Source organism: Mus pahari, chromosome 10 (assembly GCF_900095145.1).
Source record: "Mus pahari chromosome 10, PAHARI_EIJ_v1.1, whole genome shotgun sequence".
Taxonomy (NCBI): Eukaryota; Metazoa; Chordata; class Mammalia; order Rodentia; family Muridae; genus Mus; species Mus pahari.
The window spans coordinates 100,956,282-100,977,354 of record NC_034599.1 but is presented as its reverse complement, the minus strand read 5'-3'; the positions used below and the strand labels follow the sequence as shown (position 1 = coordinate 100,977,354).

Here is a 21,073-nt window from a genome sequence, read left to right as displayed (position 1 = left end):
GAACTCAGAAATCTGCCTGCCTCTGCCTCCCGAGTGCTGGGATTAAAGGCATGCGCCACCATGCCCAGCACCACACTCTTTTATACGATGGCTATTATAGGATAATATAGGCTATTATAGGATGGAAACCATTTCCCATCCTTTCAGCTCTGGGCCATAGAGAGGAGTGGATTAGTCAGGCCTGTGACTGTTGTCTACGGCAGCTTCCTTGCTGCCCTTAATCTGTGTCCACTTTATGCTGGCATTTTCCAGCCCCTTCTAATAGAGTCAGAGACGGGCAGGGGTGGCAAGGGGCTGTTCTGGGGGCATTCAGCCCAGCAGTGAGAGCAAGGTATGTATGTGTGCATGTATATGTGGGATATGTGTACACACAGGCTTAGACCATACCAGCAAAGAGGCTGTGTTTCAGGTTCTGCCGAGTGTGAAGGCCTTCATGTGGGTAGGTCAGAGAAATGACCATGTATGACCTTGGGTGCAGGGGACGGGCCAGAGGTAGGTGGCACTAGCTTTCTATCTCAGGGACCTGGAATGCTCGGGGAGTGGGCCTTGCCCCACGTGGGTGGGAAGGGTTCTTTCAGCCCCCCTTACACTTACAGCCTTTGTAGATGTCTGTGGGGATCTGCACAGCCGTGTATGAATAGTTGACTTTGTTCTTGAAGTTTGGGTCCTCGATGAAGTCCAGCCTTAAGGCGCTGGTCTTGGATCCCCTCTCCATATCTTCACTCTCAGGGTCATCCTGCAGAAAGCACCCCCACCCGTGTCAGGGCTGGAAAATGGCAAGTGGGTTGATTAGGCTTGCCGGAGAGGACAGCGAGGGCCAGAGTCCAGGAGACATGGTCAACTTAAGGGCAGAGGGTATTTCAGCGACAAGAGACAGATGGAGAGACACGGGAGAACATGGGTATAGCATATGGACCCGTCACCCAGAAGGCTCCCCTGGGTGAATTTTCCTGCCCTTGCCCATCCATTTGCCAAATCCCAGCTAAAACCAAAACCAAAATGACCCTTTCTCTACATCCTTGAAAGGCTACTGTCAGTGAAGGAGGCAAACAGGAGTGGGTTGCAGACTTCTGCTTCCAAGGACACGCCTTGTGCAATTACAGCGAAGCCTCGGCAGGCAGCTTTGCACCCCCATACTCCCCGCTGAGTCCCACCCTTCCCCCCATACAGGCTCCTTTAGGACCAGACAGTCCTAGCCCCATTTGGGGAACCATCTCTCATAGCAGGGTAGCTCTAGAGATGAGTGGGGGCTAGTACAGAGACCTAGTGACCTACAGAGGGAGGGTCTACCATGCCTGCTAGCAGCAGGACTATAAAGGCCCCCGTTGATTTTCTAAAACAAGCTGCAGCTGTCTGACAGGTGCCAATTACGGTATCTCTCGGCCAGGCAGGCTGGGCATGCGCTGTGCAGCCCCCCAACCCCCAGCCGCCTACTACCACAGGCTGGCAGGAGTGGCACCGTGGCTACAGAGATGATGCTGCCACCCATGGGGGAACAGGCTCCAGTGCAGGTGTGCAAGCAAGGCAGGAAGATGCTGGAGAAAGTACAGGGGAAGAAGAAAAAGCCAGACAGGGAGGCAAGGGAGACATGTGGAATGCTCCACACACTCCCACACCCTGTTTCCCCACCCAAGACCCTTTTGAGTAAGCACAGTGCAGGCTCCATTCACCCTCTTCCCAATGGGTCTCCAGGGTTGCTCCTCCTCGGCTCCCTGAAGCCCAGACTTCTCCCTCCTAATGCATTTCAACCTCCTGGTTACTGCCCAGGTCATTTCCACCAGGCCCCATCCTAGGACACACCTCTGAAGTGACCCGAGTCTGTCCTCTACCCATCTTCCAGGATGGTTTTGGACATCAACATTCAAGCTGTCTATTGTCCTTCCTGCCGCCCTTCCCCGGGCACGCCCACCTCCTGCCTGCTTTGGGAAGCCCCTGGAATGTCCTTAGGTGCTGGGTAAAGCCAGGGTGGGCAGCTGCTGAGCATATGGGCTGGAGTAGGGAGCCAGCGGTCTGGGAGGTGTAAGCCATGTATGCTCCACTCAGAGGGAGAGGCGTGGGAGAAGAAAGCCCCCCCAAATGTCAGCGGCAGATGAAGGGCACTGAAAAATTTAATCTCCCAACTTTCCCAACTAATGTGACATTTGGATTCCATTCTGATAAGCCTTCAGCCCTCGAACTTTCTCCTTCTCTTCCCCCCAACCCCCACCTTCTGGCTGGCAATTTAAAAGTAAATGGTCTAGAAAGATCTCTAACTGTACCTCTGGCAAAGATTAAAACCAAACCAAACAAAACAACACAACACACTAAGCAGGGGACGTGTGTGTGTGTGTGTGTGTGTGTGTGTGTATGTGTGTGTGTGCGTGCGCGCTGTTATTTATATCAGGCTTGGAGCTTCTGGGCTCACTGACCCTAGCCCAGGCCTGACTAGAGCAGTGCTTCCCTACTGGGTAGTTCAATCCCCCTGCAGGGCTGGGAGGCAGAGAGGGAGGCGTTTGGAGCCAGGGCTGGGGTCCTGGATAGAGTTGGGGGCTGCTGGAGGCAGGGAGCAGTGTCCTGGTCAGGATTTGGGTGCAAGGCTGTCCAGGGGGGCTCTCAGTGCTAGTGGAACCCAGGAGTTCAGTGCGGTGGGCAACTGTAGTCTCCTGGTTTATATTTAATGTACTGATTGCTAAAATTACAGCCCGCTGCCGAGGGGGGTAAGGAATTAGATTCAGGGTCTAATTAAAGGTTCGCTCTTCATTTGAATTTCAGATTCCAGCTTTAATTTTAGCAACTTCTCAGGGAGCCACGGAGCTCAGCCAAGGGGAAATGCACCTGCTTGAGCCCACTCCCTCCTTCTTAGCCCCCCCCCCCCCCGCCTTCCCTGAGGCTTCCTAGGCTAAACTAGCATGATGGCCTCCCGCACAGGTATCCCTTCCAGCCTGCCAACCTCTTGGTGTCACAGGCTACCTCTGTTTAGGCCAGGAAAACCTCCAGGCCTCCAGGCCAGAAAAGGAAATGCTGGACCTTGGGTTTTCTGTATGGGCAAACACAGATCAATACTCCACACTATACCACTGCTCCACCGCTGTTTACAGTCAGGTTCAACTCTTGTGCTTTGGAGTCAGACACTGGTAAGTTCACAGAACACTAGCTACTCCCAAGTGCTCGAACCCAGGGACACTGTTGGTGTCCTCTGCGGCTCTTTGTCACCCCGTAGTCATTCTTGCTGAGCCCTCTCATGATGGGGACCTCACCCACCAAGCTAACCCAAGCAGACCTGAGGTCATGGGATATGGAAATAAAATGGTTTAGGTTCAGTGTTGCCGCTTCTGGGAGAGGATCATGGTTGAGCTGAGCCCCATCTGAAAACAGATGCAGGAACTGGGCAGCCTCTGTGTCTGAAGCCACCAAGAGATGTGGGGCCAAGAAATGATAGTGAGGCCAGGCCATGGATCCTCTACATAGCTTGATGCAAAGTTCCCCAAATCACAAGGAAGGGAGCCTCTACTGTCCTAGGGTGGGGCTTAGATGTCACCATGTCTCACTCCCATGTACCTACCCCCAGGAGGCCCTGGGGTCTATTTCTCTCTCCCCTCTACTCCCATGGTGCCCAGAGAGCCCCTCACACTGGGACTGAACCACCCTGATATCCAACACTTTACCACCCTGCCCAGAGAGGGAGACACAGCTTGTTCCACATGGTGCAGGGGAGCTTAGCCTATAATGGTGATGAAGACATGGCCCTGGAGGGTCAAGGATCTCTAGGGAGTTGTGGACAAGGAGAGGCTGACCAAGCACGACACAGAATGTGGTTGAGTTCAGAAAGGCAAGCATGGATCCCTAACACCCACTTTACAGCTGAGACCGTTGAGGCCCAGAAGGACGGCGTGGCTCTGGCTGCTCCCCGTCGTCTATGGCAAAAGTGGAGACACTTACCAGCTCGGCATCAGCCTTGGCATCGTAATACATGATGTCTTCCTCCTGGTGATGAGAGAGAAGCTTTAGTGCTCATAGCTCAGGGGCTCCCAAGATGTAGTGTGGACCCTCAGGTCCACCAAGCCCTAAAACAGCCCTTTGGCTTCCTCTAAGACTGATTTAGTCCCTTCCTCTACCCAAAGCCACCCCCAGGGAAAAGTGGGGTGAGTCAGTACAGCTGGTACCCTGCCCCCGCCGCCCCAAGGCCTAGCCTTAGGTCCTCCCCACTCTCTGGAAGGATGTTGCATTCCATGATCCCCTGACATAGAGTACCAGGGCCTTGTCCTGCGGGCCCATTGAGGGCAGGGTCAGAGCCAGTGTGGCTGCTGAGGGGGCTGGCTGAGGCAGGACCAGGGAGTGAGGAAGATAGGAAATCAGAACAGAGCCTGGGCGACAGCGAAATAATGACTTCACACTGCATCTTCCAATTTCTTCTATTAAAAAGCCTGCTCATTACGAGCATGTACTTATTAATTATCTGTGATTTGTTGTGAAATGCAAAGGGGTTTACACAACAGGAGCAGGAATAAACAAAGCTGGGCCCGTATGCCTGCCTGTGGCCCTCACTCGCATGTGCCTGCCTGCCCATCCTGGCCCAGGCCTGCCAGCCTGCCGCCTGGGTTCTTGGCCATCTGCACGTCATAATCACCCGTCGCCCCGGGGACCCGTAACACAAACGGGCTAATTTCATGTTTAATGATCTTTAATCAGAACCGAGTGCAGCTGATAGAGGCCGCCAGAAGGTGAGCCTCGTGTCAGCAAGTGCCACTCGCCCAGAAGGGGCCGTCCCACTTTGCCCTGGTGGGCTCTAGGGCCAGGGCCACTGTCCAAGTCACTCCCTGGGTGCTCCTCAGCCGGTTTTTATACTACAAGCTCCTTCGGTGGTGTTGCCCCAGGGGTTCCTTACACAGCCGGGGCTTTTCTTTGTGGCCTGATCAGGGCCTGCCTACAAAGCAGCCTGCACAGGGAGAGCCAACACTCACTCCATGAGGGGTGGAAGCCACATAGGCTACACTGCCCTACCAGGCCTAGCTAGAGCATACTGTGGGACCTTAGGGTTGTACCACTTCCTCTCTGAGTCTCCCTATGCCTCCAGGGGAGGGTTTGGCCAGATGCTAGGTCTGTGGCCAATGGTTTTAGTTGGTCAGTATTTGAGAATGTTTAAGGTGATAGTCTCAGGCTGTCTTCTTCAGGGGTTCCGGACAAGCGATTGGCTGGACATAGAGACTTAAGTCAAGCATTCTGGATTATCGACTGAATGCCTGGCACAATGCTGACATCTCAAGAGGTGTCTAATATGTGTGGTACTTCTGGCAACTCAAATATACAGAGACACGAGGGCAGGGACATAGAAGAAGGTTTTATACCTAGGATTTGACCTGACCTTCCAACTCATCTCCAGCCTCATCCAGACTTGCCACCCACCCAGCCACCCATCTAGGACGACAGGCCCGGGTAGGGAGCTGGGGCAGAGCCCAGGCTCCAGGGGGCTCAGCCTTTCCCTATGCCTGGCTCACACAGAAGCACGTAATGAAAGCTGACATTACATCAAACACAATAAGGAGTTTCGGTTGATGAAGATCATTCCTGAACACACAAACCCATTAAACTGAGGGGGAAAAAAATATCAATTCAACACACTCGCAGGCGAAAAGAAAATGTGATTTGTTATCTAAAAGGGGGTTATAAACACGGCTCCGATGCTCTTTCCCGCCGTAATGAAAACAGGCGGGCGCAGTGGGAGGACTGCAGATTACGACCTGGGGCTTCAGTTGCCAACTTTTGAGGCAAAGCTCCTGCAAGGACGGGAAAGGGCGTGGGTGGGGGCTGGCCATTGTCAGGCTGTGAGAGGGGGTCCATCTGTACCCTAGTCATCCTTAGGGTGTCTTGACGCTCACTTGGGCCGTCTCTTCAGCAGTTCCTGGGATTCTGTTTATTTTTTTCTGCTGTTTTACAGTCTCGGCGGAAGATATAATGTTGTTGGCATAAGAGATAAAGGGAAATAGCATGCAGGATTGTCAGGTTCCTGTAGACCATGGGTGGGGCCCAAGGTATCTGCAGTCTTCCTGCCCCTTGCCAAGGTCACGTGTGAAAACACACAGTACACACAGATGTGATTTCTATTTGTGATGTGATGTGGAGCTGAGAGTGGCGGGTCAAGCCATCCCAGTGTGTGGGAGCAGGTCTCTGGGAAGGAAGGCTTGCATCTGCTTTTACCTGAGCTGCACCAGAATGTTGGCTTTTGTGACTCATGCCCTGATAGTCTACAAGGAGGTAGACTATCTACTGAGTGAGCACGGGGCTCCTGAAGAAGGGTCTGTGATTCAAGTTTTGATAAGCGCCTATCAGCGAGTAAATACAGTCTGAGTAAGCTGGGTGTGGTGGCCCTTTAGTCCCTGCACTTGGGAGTCAGAGGCAGGTGGCTCTCTGTGAATCTGAGGCCATCCTGGTCTACTTAGTAAGTTCCAAGATAAGCAGAGCTACATAGTGAGACCCTGTCTCAAGACAAGCAAAATAAAAACGAAAACACAAACCGAAGGCACCATCCAGATAGATTTGCCCCAGTAGGCCCATGACGATTTTCAGAACCCACCCCTACATTCTTGATAAGGCAAGGTAAGATGATCACGCAGCCTCAGTGAGCTTTGCATCCAGGGGTCCGTCACCCACCATACAATTTGGAATCAGAAAGAGGACAGAGGACATCAGAGCTGGAGGCCAGCCCCATAGCCCACACGAGGGGCTGGGTGTGGAAAGGACCCTTGGATGATGTGACATAGTTGACATCAGTGTTGAAAGCATGTCCTGATGGCTTTATCTGTTCCCTCCTTTCAGGGTTTATTTTTGCTTAAGCTTGGCAAAAGGTGGGTAAATGGCCCCCCCTAACTCCCACACACGACCCCCACCAGGAACCTGTATACATAAGCGGCTGGTGAGGGCAGGACTCAGTGTGTATGCATGGGAGTGCATGACACATTTGCTCCTTAGTAGGAGCCGAGCCTGAGAGGGCATGAAGCCTGTTTGAAGCTGTGGAGCAGGAGGGTGAGGAAGAGCCCGGGATGCGTGGGATGGAGGGCTGTCGGCTAGATTTGGCGTCTTGCAAGGCAGCTGCCAAGGCTGTCCAGACATGACTGTCACCTGCCCACCAGCCCCCTGTGCGGAGCCCAGGCAGGCACCCAGCCACCCCAGTGAGGTCGTGTGGCATTCCTGCCAGGACTCACTGCCAGCTCAGCTTGACCAAAAAGGATTTTTTTTTTTTTTCCTGAGAGCCGGCTGTTGCTGGCTTGACAGAGACAGGTGGTAAGCCCTATGACTGGGTTGGACCCTCAGGCCGGGGGGGGGGGCACCTGTCTTGTCCAGCTGGCTCTTCAGGCCTTAGTCCTGGCTTCTCAGGTCTCCTTCTAAATTCTGTAGCTAGGGTTACCTTCCCCATCAGACGGGGGGGGGGGCACTACTGCCACCAGACTCCAAGACCTCCTACTGTAGGTTGGGGTCGAGGGGCTGTCTTTTCTTCCCTTTCTTCCCAACTCATGCCCTGGCCCAGATCCTCCCTGGTGGCAGGCAGCTTAGGTGGCAAACAATGTTGGCTCAGTGTGATGTTGGCACCGGGCATCGTCCAGCAGGTGGCCCATCTTCATCTACTGTTAAGTGTTATGGGTACCAGACCACCTGCTGCCCGTCTGTGCAGAGCCACGGGAGGTGCTGCCTATAAATCAGGCCGTGGTCTCTCTAGTATTCCCAGCTCTAGGCTGTGGCTACTGGGTCCCTGACCGTGTCAGGATCAAATGAGTATGGTCATGGTCTAGAATTAGAGAGTATTTTATCCCCGCCCCCAGCATTTATTGGCCCCTTGGTGGTATCGCAGCTCTGATCCGGTGGACTCAAGGATTCCCTAGGTCCCTGGCTGGTGTCATAGGGATGTCCATGTGTATATACAAGTATACCACAATTTTCTGTTCCCTGCTCTGTACTGTCCATACTGGGTGATACACACCTTACTAACCATGCGGTGAATTCCTGTCTAGTTCCACGAGCCCAGCACTCTGTGCCCACAACTACTGGATAACATGTCCCCCATTCAGAAGTAAGAAGACCATTCCTGGTCACTTTGCCACCAGAGCACAGGACTGGGCACAAGGTCAGGTGATAGATGGCACTGACACAGGTTTGGCTGCCCCTGCTCTGAAGGAGTCATGAGTGAGACAAATGGGACACTGGGTATGTCTATGATATAGAGGTCCAGAAGGAGGTGCTGTGAGCAGTGGGGCGAATAGCCCTGAGGATGTGGCTGGAAAGGGGAATCCTGGGCTTTGCCTTACGAATTGGGGGATGAGAATGTTCCCAGGAGAAGGCTGGGCTTTGGGAAGGACCCGAGCTTGAGGCTGGGATTGCGACATGGGTCAGTTGTCTCTCCTGAGCATGGAGGATGAATGTGACTCCTTATTCACCTTCTCAAGGTCATTGGATTTCAGGGTGGGTTTTATGCTTGCAAGGGACAAACCACATCCTTTTCCCAGCCACGGCTGCTGCATGGCCTGTCATGAACAGCCCCTGCCAGCTCTCCCTAGCAGTGCTGGCTGGCAGGTGGGCTAATGGGCCACCATTAGCACTAATGCCTTTCAGCCTGGCAGTCGCAGCAGCAGCAGCAGCAGCAGCAGATCTTCCTGGGAACAGCAATGACCTTGCAGTCTGGAAGAAACAGGTGACCACAGGCCCTACACCTGGGGATCTTAGGCATGCACACTGATGGGCTGATCAGCACAGGGAAGAGAGCATTGGTCAAACGAAGCCCTGCTCTCTGCAGCCAGTGCAGCCTGAGGCCACAACCACATCTGTAGCAGCTCAGGTTAAACAGGAGGGTGGTTAGCCAGAGCCCATTTCTGCTTCAGCCCAGGGCAGTTACAAGCAAGGCAGGCACGGACAGAGATGTTCCATAAATCACTTGCTTAGCACCCATGTGGCCTGGTGAGCACCCCTCAGAGGCCTTACTAAACTGATAGGTAGCACCAACATCAGCTGGCCAATGGGGAAAAGGAGCCCCTGCTCGTGTCCTGTAAAACTGTGATCCAGTGATATAGAAGCGGGTCCTTGAGCAGCATCTCTCAGTGCCCTTGGGTCCCCCTAAGCTCCAGCACTCTCAGGGATCCCCAATGCCCACTGTGGCCCAGAATAAATGGCACTGTTGAGATCCATGGACCAGGGGTCAGGCAGGACAGAACTGGGAAATACAGGTTTGTTTGTTTGTTTGTTTGTTTGTTTGTTTGTTAAGAACCTGGAGGAGGAACAGGTTTTGTGCTGTGGTGGCCCCTTTGTCGCCCTCTCTGGGGCTTGGACTGGGAGGGAATGAAAACCAAAGGGAGGGCGGGACCTGTGTTTATTTCTCAACTCCTGCCCTGCCCCACAGGCCTGCTCATGGGAGAAAACAAGCTGATGAAGAGAGAAAAATGAGGAAACTGTGGGGAAGTTGAGGGTTCCTGACACCCAGAGGACAGAGCAAAGAAGAGATCATAGCTGAAGGCCAGCGTTCTAGGAGTATGAAGGAATCCAGGCCTGTGGATTCCTTCAGGCAGAGGTCGGGAGAAACGGAGGCCCAGGGACAGGAAGGAGCCCCCGGAGAGGCCCTCAGGTGGTGGAGCACGAGAGGAGGAGCTGAGAAACCAGGCCATGAAAGGATGCAGGAGTGGGCAGATGGGTGGCCTGAGTGTAGCCAGGTGAGGCAGGGGAGCTGTGAGGTGGGGTTGTCTGAGTGTGGCAGCATGGCCTGAGGAAGAGCCCTTGTCTACCTATCTATCAACTTGTCTGTCTGTCTGTCTATCTATCTATCTATCTATCTATCTATCTATCTATCTATCTATCTATCTGTCTGCCTGTCTGTTTATATATCTACCTACTTATCTACCTTTCTTTCTCCCTCTTTTTTGTCTTTGTTTCTGTTTTTTGAAACAGGTTTTCTCTGTGTAGCACTGGCTGTCTTGGAACTTGCTCTGTAGACCAGGCTGGTCTTGAACTCAGAGATCCGCCTGCTTCTGCTTCCCAAGTGCTGGGATTAAAGGTGTGCACCACTCCCAAATGGGATCTTCTTTCTTTCTCTTGTTTTAAAAAAGATTTAATTAATTAATTAACTAATTAATTAATTATGTATATAGCATTCTGCCTGCGTGTATGCCTGCAGGCCAGAAGAGGGCACCAGATCTCATTACAGATGGTCGTGAGCCACCATGTGGTTTCTGGGAATTGAACTCAGGACCTCTGGAAGAGCAGCCAGTGCTTTTAACCACTGAGCCATCTCTCTAGCCCCATCTCTTTTTACTTTTTACTTTCAAATGTATGAGTATTTGGCCTGCATGTATGTCTGTGTACCACATGCATGGCTGATGCCCATAGAGGCCAGAAGAAGGCATTGGATCCTCTAGAACCGGAGTTAGAGACAGTTGTTAGATGTCATGTTCTGAGAAATGAACCTGGATCCTCTGGAAGAATAGCCAGAGCTCTATCAGAGAGCGTGCGCATGTGTGCATGTGTGTTTATGTGTATGTATTTGTGTTTACATGTGTGTGTTTCTGTGTTTGTGTACGCGTTTGTATTTGTGTATGCATGTGTGTTTCTGTGTTTGTGTGTGTGTGTAGTACTGTGAGGCAGGTGTAGAGGCCAGAGGACAACCATGTGGAGTCAGCTCTCCCTTTCTACTCCAATGTGGGGTCTTGACATCACAGAACTTGCAAGTGCCTTTACCCACTGAGGCATCTCTCTACCTGCCCATCCCCATTTTTGAGGCAAGGGTCTTGTGTAGCCCTGGTTGGCCCTGAACTTGCTATGTAGCTGAGGCTGGCTCATTATCCTGTTGCTTCCATTTCCTGAGAGCTGTCACTACAGGCTTCCACAACCATGGCTGAGGAGGGACAGGACTATGATGGAGTGGGGAAAGAAAAGCGTTTCTCCTGGTCCTAGGGAGTCCAGTTAGTTTAGGGGGCCGGAGTCACTTTTATTTCTTCATTGAAAATATCATCTTGGGTTAGGGGTACAGTTCATTTGTAGAGTGTTTGTCCAGCATGCTCAACATGCTGGTTTCTATGAATGAGTGAAATGGAGAAGGAAGGAGAAATAAATTAGCTGTTCTTCCCAACTCCATGCACTTCGTGAGGGCCTCGCACCTAACCAGTGGTGAAAGAAGCTACTCTGAAGGCAAGGCAAAGACAGGGGAGGGCAGCCTGGGGAGGCAGAGCAGGAGGAGCAGGATTAGGGGGCTGGGTCACGGACAGGAATGCTTGGGAACTGATAGCAGCTGGAAATCGCCATTGCCAATAGGCAAATAGGTGACCTCAGCAAGAAGAGCTAAAATCTTCGCCGGCTTTCTGAGGCACATGGATCTAGACCAGCTTGGCTCAGAGCCAGAAGGAGCAAGGTATGTCTCACCTCCGTCCTGTATATTGTCACCAGATCCTGGGGGCAGCTCATGGTGCCTGCCTCAGCCTCTCCTCTAGCAAGGGGACTACTGGGAACCACCGCCCAGACCCATGGAGCCCGTTCATTGGTGTGGTCACTGAGGGCATCATGGCTCCTGGTTTCAGGAATTGGCTGGTATGGCTGATCTTTTTTGCTTGATCCTCTGGGCCCTACACCTTGTGCCTTGCACTTGGCTCCAAAGTGTTTGAGCCTTCTGGGTTTTCATTGCGAAAGGAAAGGCTTTGTGACTTTGGCAAGCCAGTCCCTGAGGCCCAGCTAGAGGACATGCTAGGAAGACAGACCGCTGTTCACAATCAGGGAGGACACAGACAATGCTCTGTCCCAGGGCCTCTTTTAGATCAGGACATCGACATCTCAGACGAGTCCTGGTGCAAAGAGGCACCTATGACCCTGGGACTCTCTAAGTCTCATGCTATCTTCTTGGGGAATGGCCATTTTAGCAAAGCTTTTCTACTCAAGAGCCAACCCCAAGCCACTACTCTGGGCTTATATCTACATTGCATTCTCCAACACTGAGGGAGCTGGGGTTTTTATTGAGGGTTGGACAAAGGATTCTGTACTCCATCATTGCCTCTCCAGAGTGACTGTGCAATGCACACTGCTTCCTCTGCATGCCATCCTAGCTAAGGTGTCACGCCTTGGGTGCTTGGAGGGTGGGATGCACTGCTTTTTTTTTTTTTGTTTTGTTTTGTTGAATTACATTTGTTTGTTTGTTTGTTTATTGTGTGTGTCTGTATGCACACATGCCACAGTGCATGTATGGAGGTCAAAGGGCCACACGTGGGAGTGGGTCCTCTCCTCCTACCAAGTGCGTCCTGGGTCTTGTGCCACTAGGCTAGAGGCAAGCACCTTTATTCATTGAGCCATCTTGGTAGTCCGACATAGGTTCTGGCCCTTACCTTGATGTTGTCCTGCCAGCGGTGGGCTTTCTGGAAATTCTCTGCAGCGTCAGCCAGTCTCTGAGGGACAGAGCACACGGAAGTCAGAGGCTGAGGCAGGCTGCCTGCCCCATGTCCACCCCAAATCCTTCTCCATGCCCCGTCCTCCCCAGGGCCAGTCCAACTCAGGACCTCCCTCTTCCTCATGTCATCAGAGCCTCAAAAATCCTAGATAATTCTCAGCTTGTGGGAGGGACACCTCTTCTGGGTCCCCACGGGAGACCGGAGGCCTGCCTGATTGACGGTCTAAGAGGCTCCTCCACAGGACCCTCAGTATTGACCCTGCAGCCCCTCCAGGAGTGGCTGTGACATCCCTCCTGCCCAAGCTCCAGGGCCACCCTCTACCCTCTGCTGTAAGCTACTGTCCCCTCTCCCAGGACATATGAAACCTACAAGTTATTGAGTGTCTCGTCATGCAATTGTGCTTTTCCCAGGCTCCGCAGGACTTGTCTACAGTCCAGTTTCATTCATTCAGACTCATTGTCGTCTCCCAGGCTTCCCACAGGGCTCCCAGGCCTCCACCCACAGGAGCCTCTCTTAACCTCTAATGCTACCTAGCAAGCTTAGAGCCAGACTCTTCAGAGATGTGGGCATGTGACAGACCCAGACAGCCCGCTTCTTATGGTGGGGAGGGGTAATGTAATATATCACCAGGGAGCATCACCAGGGCAGGAGTAGCTGAGGCTCAGAACTACTGGTACTGGGCACATCACCAAGGCTTATCGTGAAGGCCCTCGGACCTGGCCACCCTCTGGGCTTAGACCTGAAACTCCCAAGGATTCTGTGTTTCAGGAAGGGCTGAGGCTCCAAGGATGAAACCTCCTTGAAGAACAGAATTCAGTGATGTCTTGAGAACTGCAGTGTGTGATGGTTTGTGTATGCTTGGCCCAGGGAATGGCACTATTTGAAGGTGTGGCCCTGTTGGAGTAGGTGTGTCACTGTGAGTGTGGGCCTCATCCTAGTTGCCTGGAAGTCAGTATTCTGCTAGCAGCCTTCAGGTGAAGATGGAGAACGCTCAGCTCCTCCTGCACCATGCCTGCCTGATTGCTGCCATGTTCCCACCGTGATGATAACTGACTAGACCTCTGAACCTGTAAGCCGGCCCCAATTAAATATTATCCTTATAAGAGTTGCATTGGTCATGGTGTCTGTTCAGAGCAATAGAACCCTAACTAAGACACAGTCATAGCCACCACCAGGAACTGGAGTCCAGCTTGTCCAGCTTATGGGGAGGACACTGCATGCCAAGTCAGTTCCTCTGGCCAGTGACACATGTGGACCCATTACTGCTCACCGTGCATTCTAACACTGTGGGACAGTGAGCAACTTGCTCAGGATGCACAGTGAGCCTGGTTAATATGGAGCCCCAGCCCAGCCGCTACTATCACACTCACCTTGCTTAGCCCGTGGGGTCCGAAGACCACTCCTACACAGGGCTCCCTATACCTAGTGTTCCTTATTTTGGCCCCACCATCCCGTGTCCTGACTTTAGGTTTCTGACTTGAATACCCAGTGTCTTGGGTATTCAGGACATCTCATCCCTGTCCATCTGGCCTGCATGTAGGTCCCAGAGAAGAGGGTCTAGTAAAACCTAACAGAGGCCCACTTCCCTGGGATGATCTTCAGTTTACCGAGTTGCCATGTATCCTATAACAGGCTCTCCTTTTGTTGCACGGAGGTGTATATACATGGGATATATGTGTGTGCATGTGACTTTAATAAAGCAGAGCTTCTTGCTGAGCACAGGGCTTGCTGATGTCATGGGTCTTGCTAGCCAGCTTGTCCAGGGATCCTATTATCACCTGCCAGCTTTTATGTGGGTTCTGGGAATCGAACTCTGTTCCTTACACTTGTGTGGCAAGTGTTTACCCACTAAGCCATCTCCTCAGCCTTGGTATAAACTTTCTTCTCTTGAGACGTCTGCCGCCTGCCTTCCACACTGTCATCGCTCCAATGACTACTATCCACTACCCTACTCAGGTGGTCCTGCCCCACAATTCCAGTCTTTCTGAATCCACTTCACACTCAAGACCTGGACCCTTATCTCAGAGTGTAGATCTAAATACCACTAGCCCCCAAAGCTCTTCATCTGAAAGAGTTCTGAGACTTTGCCAGACTCCCGCCTCTTTTTTTTTTTTTTTTCTCTTCCAAATCTGGGATCCTCCTTTTGGCTTGAACCCTTAGGATAGATGAGACCTCCAAATTCATAATGCTGCAGAACCTTTCTGTGAAGGTATTTGTGGCATTTTAAGTGGGCACTACACCAGGTGTGAAGCTCTATACTTGGGCTACAAGATCCACCAAGTCCAGGGAGGTAGCCCCTGGAGGTACACCTCAAAGCAGGAGCCTCCCTAGTCACCAGGGCATCTCCCCTCCTCTTATCTAGTGGGCCCTTATTTTCCCTGAGACCCAAGATGTACCTCAGAGTGGGACTTGAGGCTGCTTGGGGGCTCTGTAGAGGCCATTGCTTTTCATAACTGCTGGGTCTAAGGCAATGTGGGAACCAGACTAAGGTCTCTTAGTATAGAAAAGATAGAGAACAAACAGGGCTGAAGCCCCCAAACTGAACCATGGCTCTGAGGAATCTACCCCCAGCCAGTGTGTGTGTGTGTGTGTGTGTGTGTGTGTGTGTGTGTGTGTGTATGTGCGTGTACACACTTATGCACTTGTCCTTTCATACTCTCAGCACATGACTTTGTCCCTAGGATTCATGGGTCCCAAGAATACGGGGGTCCTCAGGCTTCAAACCCTAGCAGACAAGGTAAGGGAGCACCCGGGAGGGAGGGTTCAGTCCTTGGTCTCCTTAAGCTCACAGAGTCCCCTGGGCTCAAAGGCCTGGGTCAGCCCGCTGACTCGTGAATAACGGAGTTGCAATAGCCACAGCAGAAGGATTACTTTTAATCCTCAGTAACGATCAAGCCATTATTATTTTTTCGGTGTTACAGATCAATCAGTCCATCCCCAGGCACTGGACGTGTGGAAACTGCTAAACAGGCAGGTCTAGTGGTGTGGGAAAGAAGGGCCAGGCGGTGGGATAGGGTGAAGCGGGCAGGCCCCTGGGGCTCAAGGTCCCATCAGGCCTGAGAGCGAGGGGGCGAGGGGTAGAGGGACCACCCCTGAAGCCCTGGCCTGCATTCAACATGGCTTCCTCAAGCAGGGGTTGCACCTCTCTGGCCCCCCAGGTCTTCCTATGAACTGCAGGTAGTAACAGATCCACACAGAGGGTGAGCAGGCTCTCCTCAGCCCCATTTCTCTAACTTAGCAGCCCTCATAGGTACCCTGTCCACTAGGGTTCTTCTTGCAGGCTCCGGTCCACTTTAAGACTTTCCCCTCTTGCCTGCTCCTCTGACTGATTAGCCACCTTCTCTGAAAGTTTCCTTTAGCCCTTGCATAGCCTGTGGGCTTCCCGTTGCGTCTACCAGGTAGGGCACATCCTTGTGTGTATGTGGGGGCTATCAGTTTAGCACCCTCCGCTTTGGTCCTCAGTCTTTACAAAGCACACAACAGTCAGGCCTGCTTTGGGGTAGCCGAGGGTCCTCCCCCTCCCCCAAGACTTACCTTCCTTCCACCTCTCTAGTGCCCCTGGGATGGGCCAGGGGCAGGCAGGCTACTCTGGATCAAGCTGGAGTCTCAATTTGGTCCTGTCCCCAGGGTGTCTGCTGTGTATGGGAGATACACTCTGTTCTTAGCCTGGGCCCTGAGTGACAGTGCTCTGGGAGTGACTCCTTGTCCAGACTCTGGCGTGTGCTCTTGGATCCGTATCCTCCTGTTACCGGGGCCCTGCTATCCCCCCTCCATGCACTTCTGACTAGGTTCCTGTAGCCTGACTCACCCCCTCCCCTGTGACAAATCCCTACTCCTTCGGGGCGCCAGAAGATGACACCCAGGGAACCTTCCTTGTGCCTGTCATCTTGATCTCTGAGCTCAGTGAGTGACAGTATGTGGTTGCTATCCAATTTAGGGTAACTTGGATATACTATATACTATATACCTAGCATATACTGGGTATATAGCAAACATTTGTTAAGTCAAGGCCAGAGATAGCTGAACCTGTATGGAGGTCTGGACTTGAGCTTCACCGCAGCCAGTTAGGGCTGTGATCCCAGGCCTGTGGGTTGGCCTCTGGGGACCTCTTTTCCTCACCACACCCTGCAGGGTAAGGGGTCCCTAGGGCCATGCTGCTACTGTGAAGCTGCTGATGGTGTCTTGCCTGGTCTGTGGTGTCCCCACTGTGGTCAGCAATGGAGGGAACCGCAGTGGGATTCTGAGGAGGGCTGTTCACAGCCAAGTCCATCCCGATAACAGCAGGCATTTCAGAGGCAATTATCAGAGAGTTTCACTTAACAATCAATTTCCCTGAGCTCTGGGAGCTATTCTTGCAAGAAAAGGCAAGAAAGAGGGGACAGGCTGTGCGCTGGGCTGGGGACAATACTCTCCTGGGGAGCAGTGGGCTACCGGTACCTTCAAATTTCAGTAAGTTAAACGTCTTTAGCTTAGGGGGACTGAGACAGACGATGATGTGAGATAAGGGACCCAGGCCATGGACAATGCCTGGAGGGTCAGAGTCCCTACATCCTGGGCTGGGCTGGGCTGGGCTGGGCTTGGGTATAGTGAGGAGGCAAGAGACCTCAGGTGGATCACCCTCTAAAAACCCTGCCCACAGCACCCCGCTTCTTGCCTCTTCTATCCTCTCTCACCCGGAAGCCCCTCAAACCAGAACTGGTGGCCGAAGGCTCTGGAAGCAACTGCCCATCAAACAGGACTTGTTCAATTGTGTAGCCCAGAGGGAAAGGTTTTAGAGAGTTTGGGGTTTTAGCTTAGTTATTGCTACTGCTGCTTCCAAGAGGATCTGAGAGGCTTAGAGTGAACTTGTGGTGAGCCGAATCTTGAGCTCTGGGGTCCAGAGCAGAGTGACAGCCCCAGAGAGAAGTCACAGGAGGGCTGTCAGAGTGTTTACAGTCACATCCTAGCTAGCATTAGACATGCCCAGCACCTACCTAGGCCAGGCTTCACAGACTAATGCAGTTTATAGGCCAGATGGAAGATTGCGGGGTGCCTGAGACGGGATTCTTTTGTAGCTGAGGGGATTGAGGCAGAGACAGACCTCTGGTCAGGGAGCAGTGCAGGAGGCATCTTCAGGTCTACCTAATGCCACAGCCCAGGAGGGTTGGACTATAGGTCCCTCAGGGCAGGGGCTAATCAGGCCAGATGGGTTTGACTGGCTTGGCTTACCTGCTGTTCCCTAAGTGATTCCCTTGTCCTTTACCCAAGAGGAGGAGGACCAGTAAAATGGTCCCTAAGAAGTGTCCAGAGTTTACCAACTCATCTTGGTGTCGCTGGGTCCTGTCCTGATGATGGTGTGCCCAGCGGCTCCACTGAGTAGCCTCGACCAGCTCAGCCCCCCTCCTGTTGCCTCTTTCCCCGAGGCTCCCACATTAGATCCATATTGTGCACTGCTAGATACTAAATACAGATTTCCAATTTCCAGAGCTGTTATGGTCTAATGAGTAAATAATATACATATTTAAAACTGTCTAAAAACATATCTGCATAATTAAAATATCTGCATAATAATGAAGCAAGACGCAGCTCAGCACAGAGGGGGTTGGAGACCCAGGGCTGACAATAGGAGCAGACGTGGAGGCTGAGCTGGGGAGCCTGGCACTTCTCCTCCCTGCCAACCTGCCTTGAATAGGCAGTGGTGTGTCCATCGAAGCACCCCAGGCAGGGAGTAGACCTATCTCTGCACCTCTTGTGGTCTGACAGCGGGCATGCACAAATTGACAGTGTCCAGTACATAGACTACTGATGCCTTCCTGGCTCAGACCTCTTACTGCAGCACGTAACCAGCTCAGTGCTTTGCACGCGGAGCTCACTGGCCATGACCTTCTGAGGGAAGGTCTTGTCCCAATCTTGTACTTTATAGAATCCCAAGGGATGAGGAAAAGTGTGTCAATTTGGGCAGAGCAGGCCAGTCAGATCCATGGCTTACGTGTCCTGTGATGGGGACACATCAGTCCCTCCCTTCATCCATCCCAACTCTGCTTCCAACATAAAAATAAAATTGCCATCAGAACAATGGAAAACAAACCCTAAACCCCTCACCCTAGTTCCAGCAACCAAAACAGGCAAATGGCAAACAGCCCCAGGATGGCCCATGCCGCAGGAAAGGGGCTTTCGGTGGCTGACAGCGACAGGTTTCTTAACCTTTTCCCTCACTGGCCACGCACACGAGACATGAGTTGCTAAAAATAATATAAAATAGTAAAGCGAATTTGTTTTCTTATAAAAAAGGTCAGAACACATGTAACACAGAAAACTCATCAGAGTGGTGGTCTCTCTCTCTCTCTCTCTCTCTCTCTCTCTCTCTCTCTCTGCAGGTGTGAAGCCGCTTCTCTACTCCTGCCTAGGCCCCCCGAGGTCCCTGTGGGCCATGCCAGCTTGGCTATTGATTCCCGCACTTCTCAGTACCATCTGGGAGAGACAGTTTATATTTCAATTTTCCAGAACAAAAGGAAAGACATAAAGTGTGGTCTGGGGTAGGGGTGGAGATAGGGGTGGGGGCAAGACCATGGCTCTATCTGGTGTCCCCAAGGTGTGACTTTCAGAACACACACATTTCCCCAGAAAATTACCAGGTCCTTAAAGACTGGGTTCCTAGGGAAGACACACATGCAAAATACCACATTGTCCTGTAACACGTATGTTCAGAGAAAGGGGGGGGGTGAAGGACAGGGAGAGGGAGAGGGAGAGAGAGGGGGCAGGGTGCATGTAACACTAAGAAGAGGAAAGTTATTAGCTTGAAGACACTTCTTCTGAGGGAGCGAGCGAGCGGAGGAGGCAAGTGTACCCACAGGTGGCCATCAGTTCCACCGGTTTGATTGCTTTAGCTTTAACGAGAACTCTGGTCTGCACAGAAAGAGTGGGCTGTGTCACTGGACGGCAGCCAAATATATCCACAGGATGAGGAAAGGGAGGTCTGCAACTTAGTACATACTGTCGGGATCAGCTTGAGTTTCCAAAGCAGGCTCCAGGACCCAGGGGAAAATGGACCTGCTGAAGAGTTCCACTCTGGCAATGGGCTGCCTTAGGAGGGCTGGGTGTAGACCTAGCTAGCCACACAGGGCTCTTGGATGGTGCGTGCGTGTGCGTGTGTGTGTGCGTGTGTGCATGCATGCGTGCATGTGTGCACGTGCTGTGTGATGTGATATATGTGTGTTGTGTGTGGTGTCTCACAGGTCTAGGTACCCTAACCTTAACCCCTAACCCTGCCTAGAGGGTGCCTGGTAAGAAATAAACCACTGCATCCAATAAGCGGCCTTAGGGTGGAGTTTGTGTACCAACTTCCGACTTCAGGTCCTCACTGTGGATAAGCGCTTTCCACCAAGCAGCACTGAGACTGCATCTCATGCACTCCAAGACTGAAGGGGCTCAGTCTGAGATGATGTCTAGCCCTGCCTAACCCCTTGAGGGTGTCAATGAAGAAGCCCCAATTTTGTCCCCCCCGGCCCTGCCTCAACCGCAGCATGACACCCATCTATCTCTCCAGGTGAACTGGTCCATGGTGAGCAGGGGATTGTCCAGTAAGTTCACCAGATTTGCTTCCTCTGAGTTCTGACATAGTATAGTCATCCATGCTTCTCTCTGCCTTTACCACACAGACACAGCCACACAGACACAGCCACACAGACAGCGTCAGGGAGGGGGATCATGGAAGCATGGCGTTATCTGAGTTGCCCATGGAGCACACTGGTGCATGTTGCCCTCTCATCAGGCTACATTTTGAGACAGACAATGCAGGTCTGTGTATGTGTGTGTGCCTATGGGTGACAATGTTATCTCCCCTCACCTGTCCCCCACGCTGGAGGCCTGCATTCCTGAGGCCATCTCTACAGGCCTATGCCACCATGTTGACCCCTACGTCTATAACAGTGTTTTCTGAATTCTCTGATCACACTTGCTTCCTGTTGCATTTCTAATTAATTAATTAATTAATTAATTTGTAGTCTCTGAGATAAGATCTTGCTATGTGGCCCTGGCTAGCTGAAATTCAGCATGGAAACCAGGTGATCTTTCTGCCCCTGCCACCTGAGTTGAGACTATGGGCGGGGATATGTCATCACATTTAGATCCTGTTGCTATTTTTCCCCCAATTGAGTGTTTTCCTGTGTAGCCCTGGCTGTCCTGGAACCCACTTTGTAGGCCAGGCTGGCCTTGAATTCACAGATCCATCTGGTTCTGTTGACATTTTTAATAGGGCTGTCTTAACCTTGTCACTCCCCCAGAGACGACTTTGAACACCACCCTCCTTCACACTTAGGTTCCGCACTCTTGTTTTGTTGGTCCCTGAGCCTGGACCATCAGCACTTTGTACTTCTTTTAGAATTGGTGTTTACCAATGCCCTTTAGCAAGCCTGATTCTCGCTAGGTTAGGCTCCAGATCTTTCTGGGCCCACATCACAGTATACCATGTTTGATTCTATCCCAGATGTTATCCTCTGGGCAGGGACTTGATTCATGAATTTATGTAGTCTCTGTACTAGACATGGCCCAACTCAGTCAAAAGTTCTGAGTGACCTCAGGCTTCTATGGTGGTCAGTGGGATCAGAGGTAGATGGGGAGGGTCCCTAAGGGACACTCTGGGTTTCTCCGGAACAAAGATGGCAGAGACCAAGTCACAGTGGCACTGAAGACAGAACAGAGATCCAAGATGA

General features: G+C 52.1%; 1 protein-coding gene across 2 annotated transcripts in view; it reads right to left on the bottom strand.

Moving 5' to 3' along the window:
• The window catches only part of Cacna2d2 (calcium voltage-gated channel auxiliary subunit alpha2delta 2), a 128,725-nt gene that overhangs the window by 20,237 nt on the left and 87,415 nt on the right, over positions 1–21,073 (bottom strand). For both annotated transcript variants that reach the window (XM_021205994.1, XM_021205995.1), the window contains exons 4-6: positions 12,321–12,380; positions 3,919–3,963; positions 595–736 (exon numbers count right to left, since the gene is read on the bottom strand). In XM_021205994.1, coding sequence (XP_021061653.1) covers positions 595–736; positions 3,919–3,963; positions 12,321–12,380 — 247 coding nt within the window. The remainder of the gene's footprint in view (positions 1–594; positions 737–3,918; positions 3,964–12,320; positions 12,381–21,073) is intronic.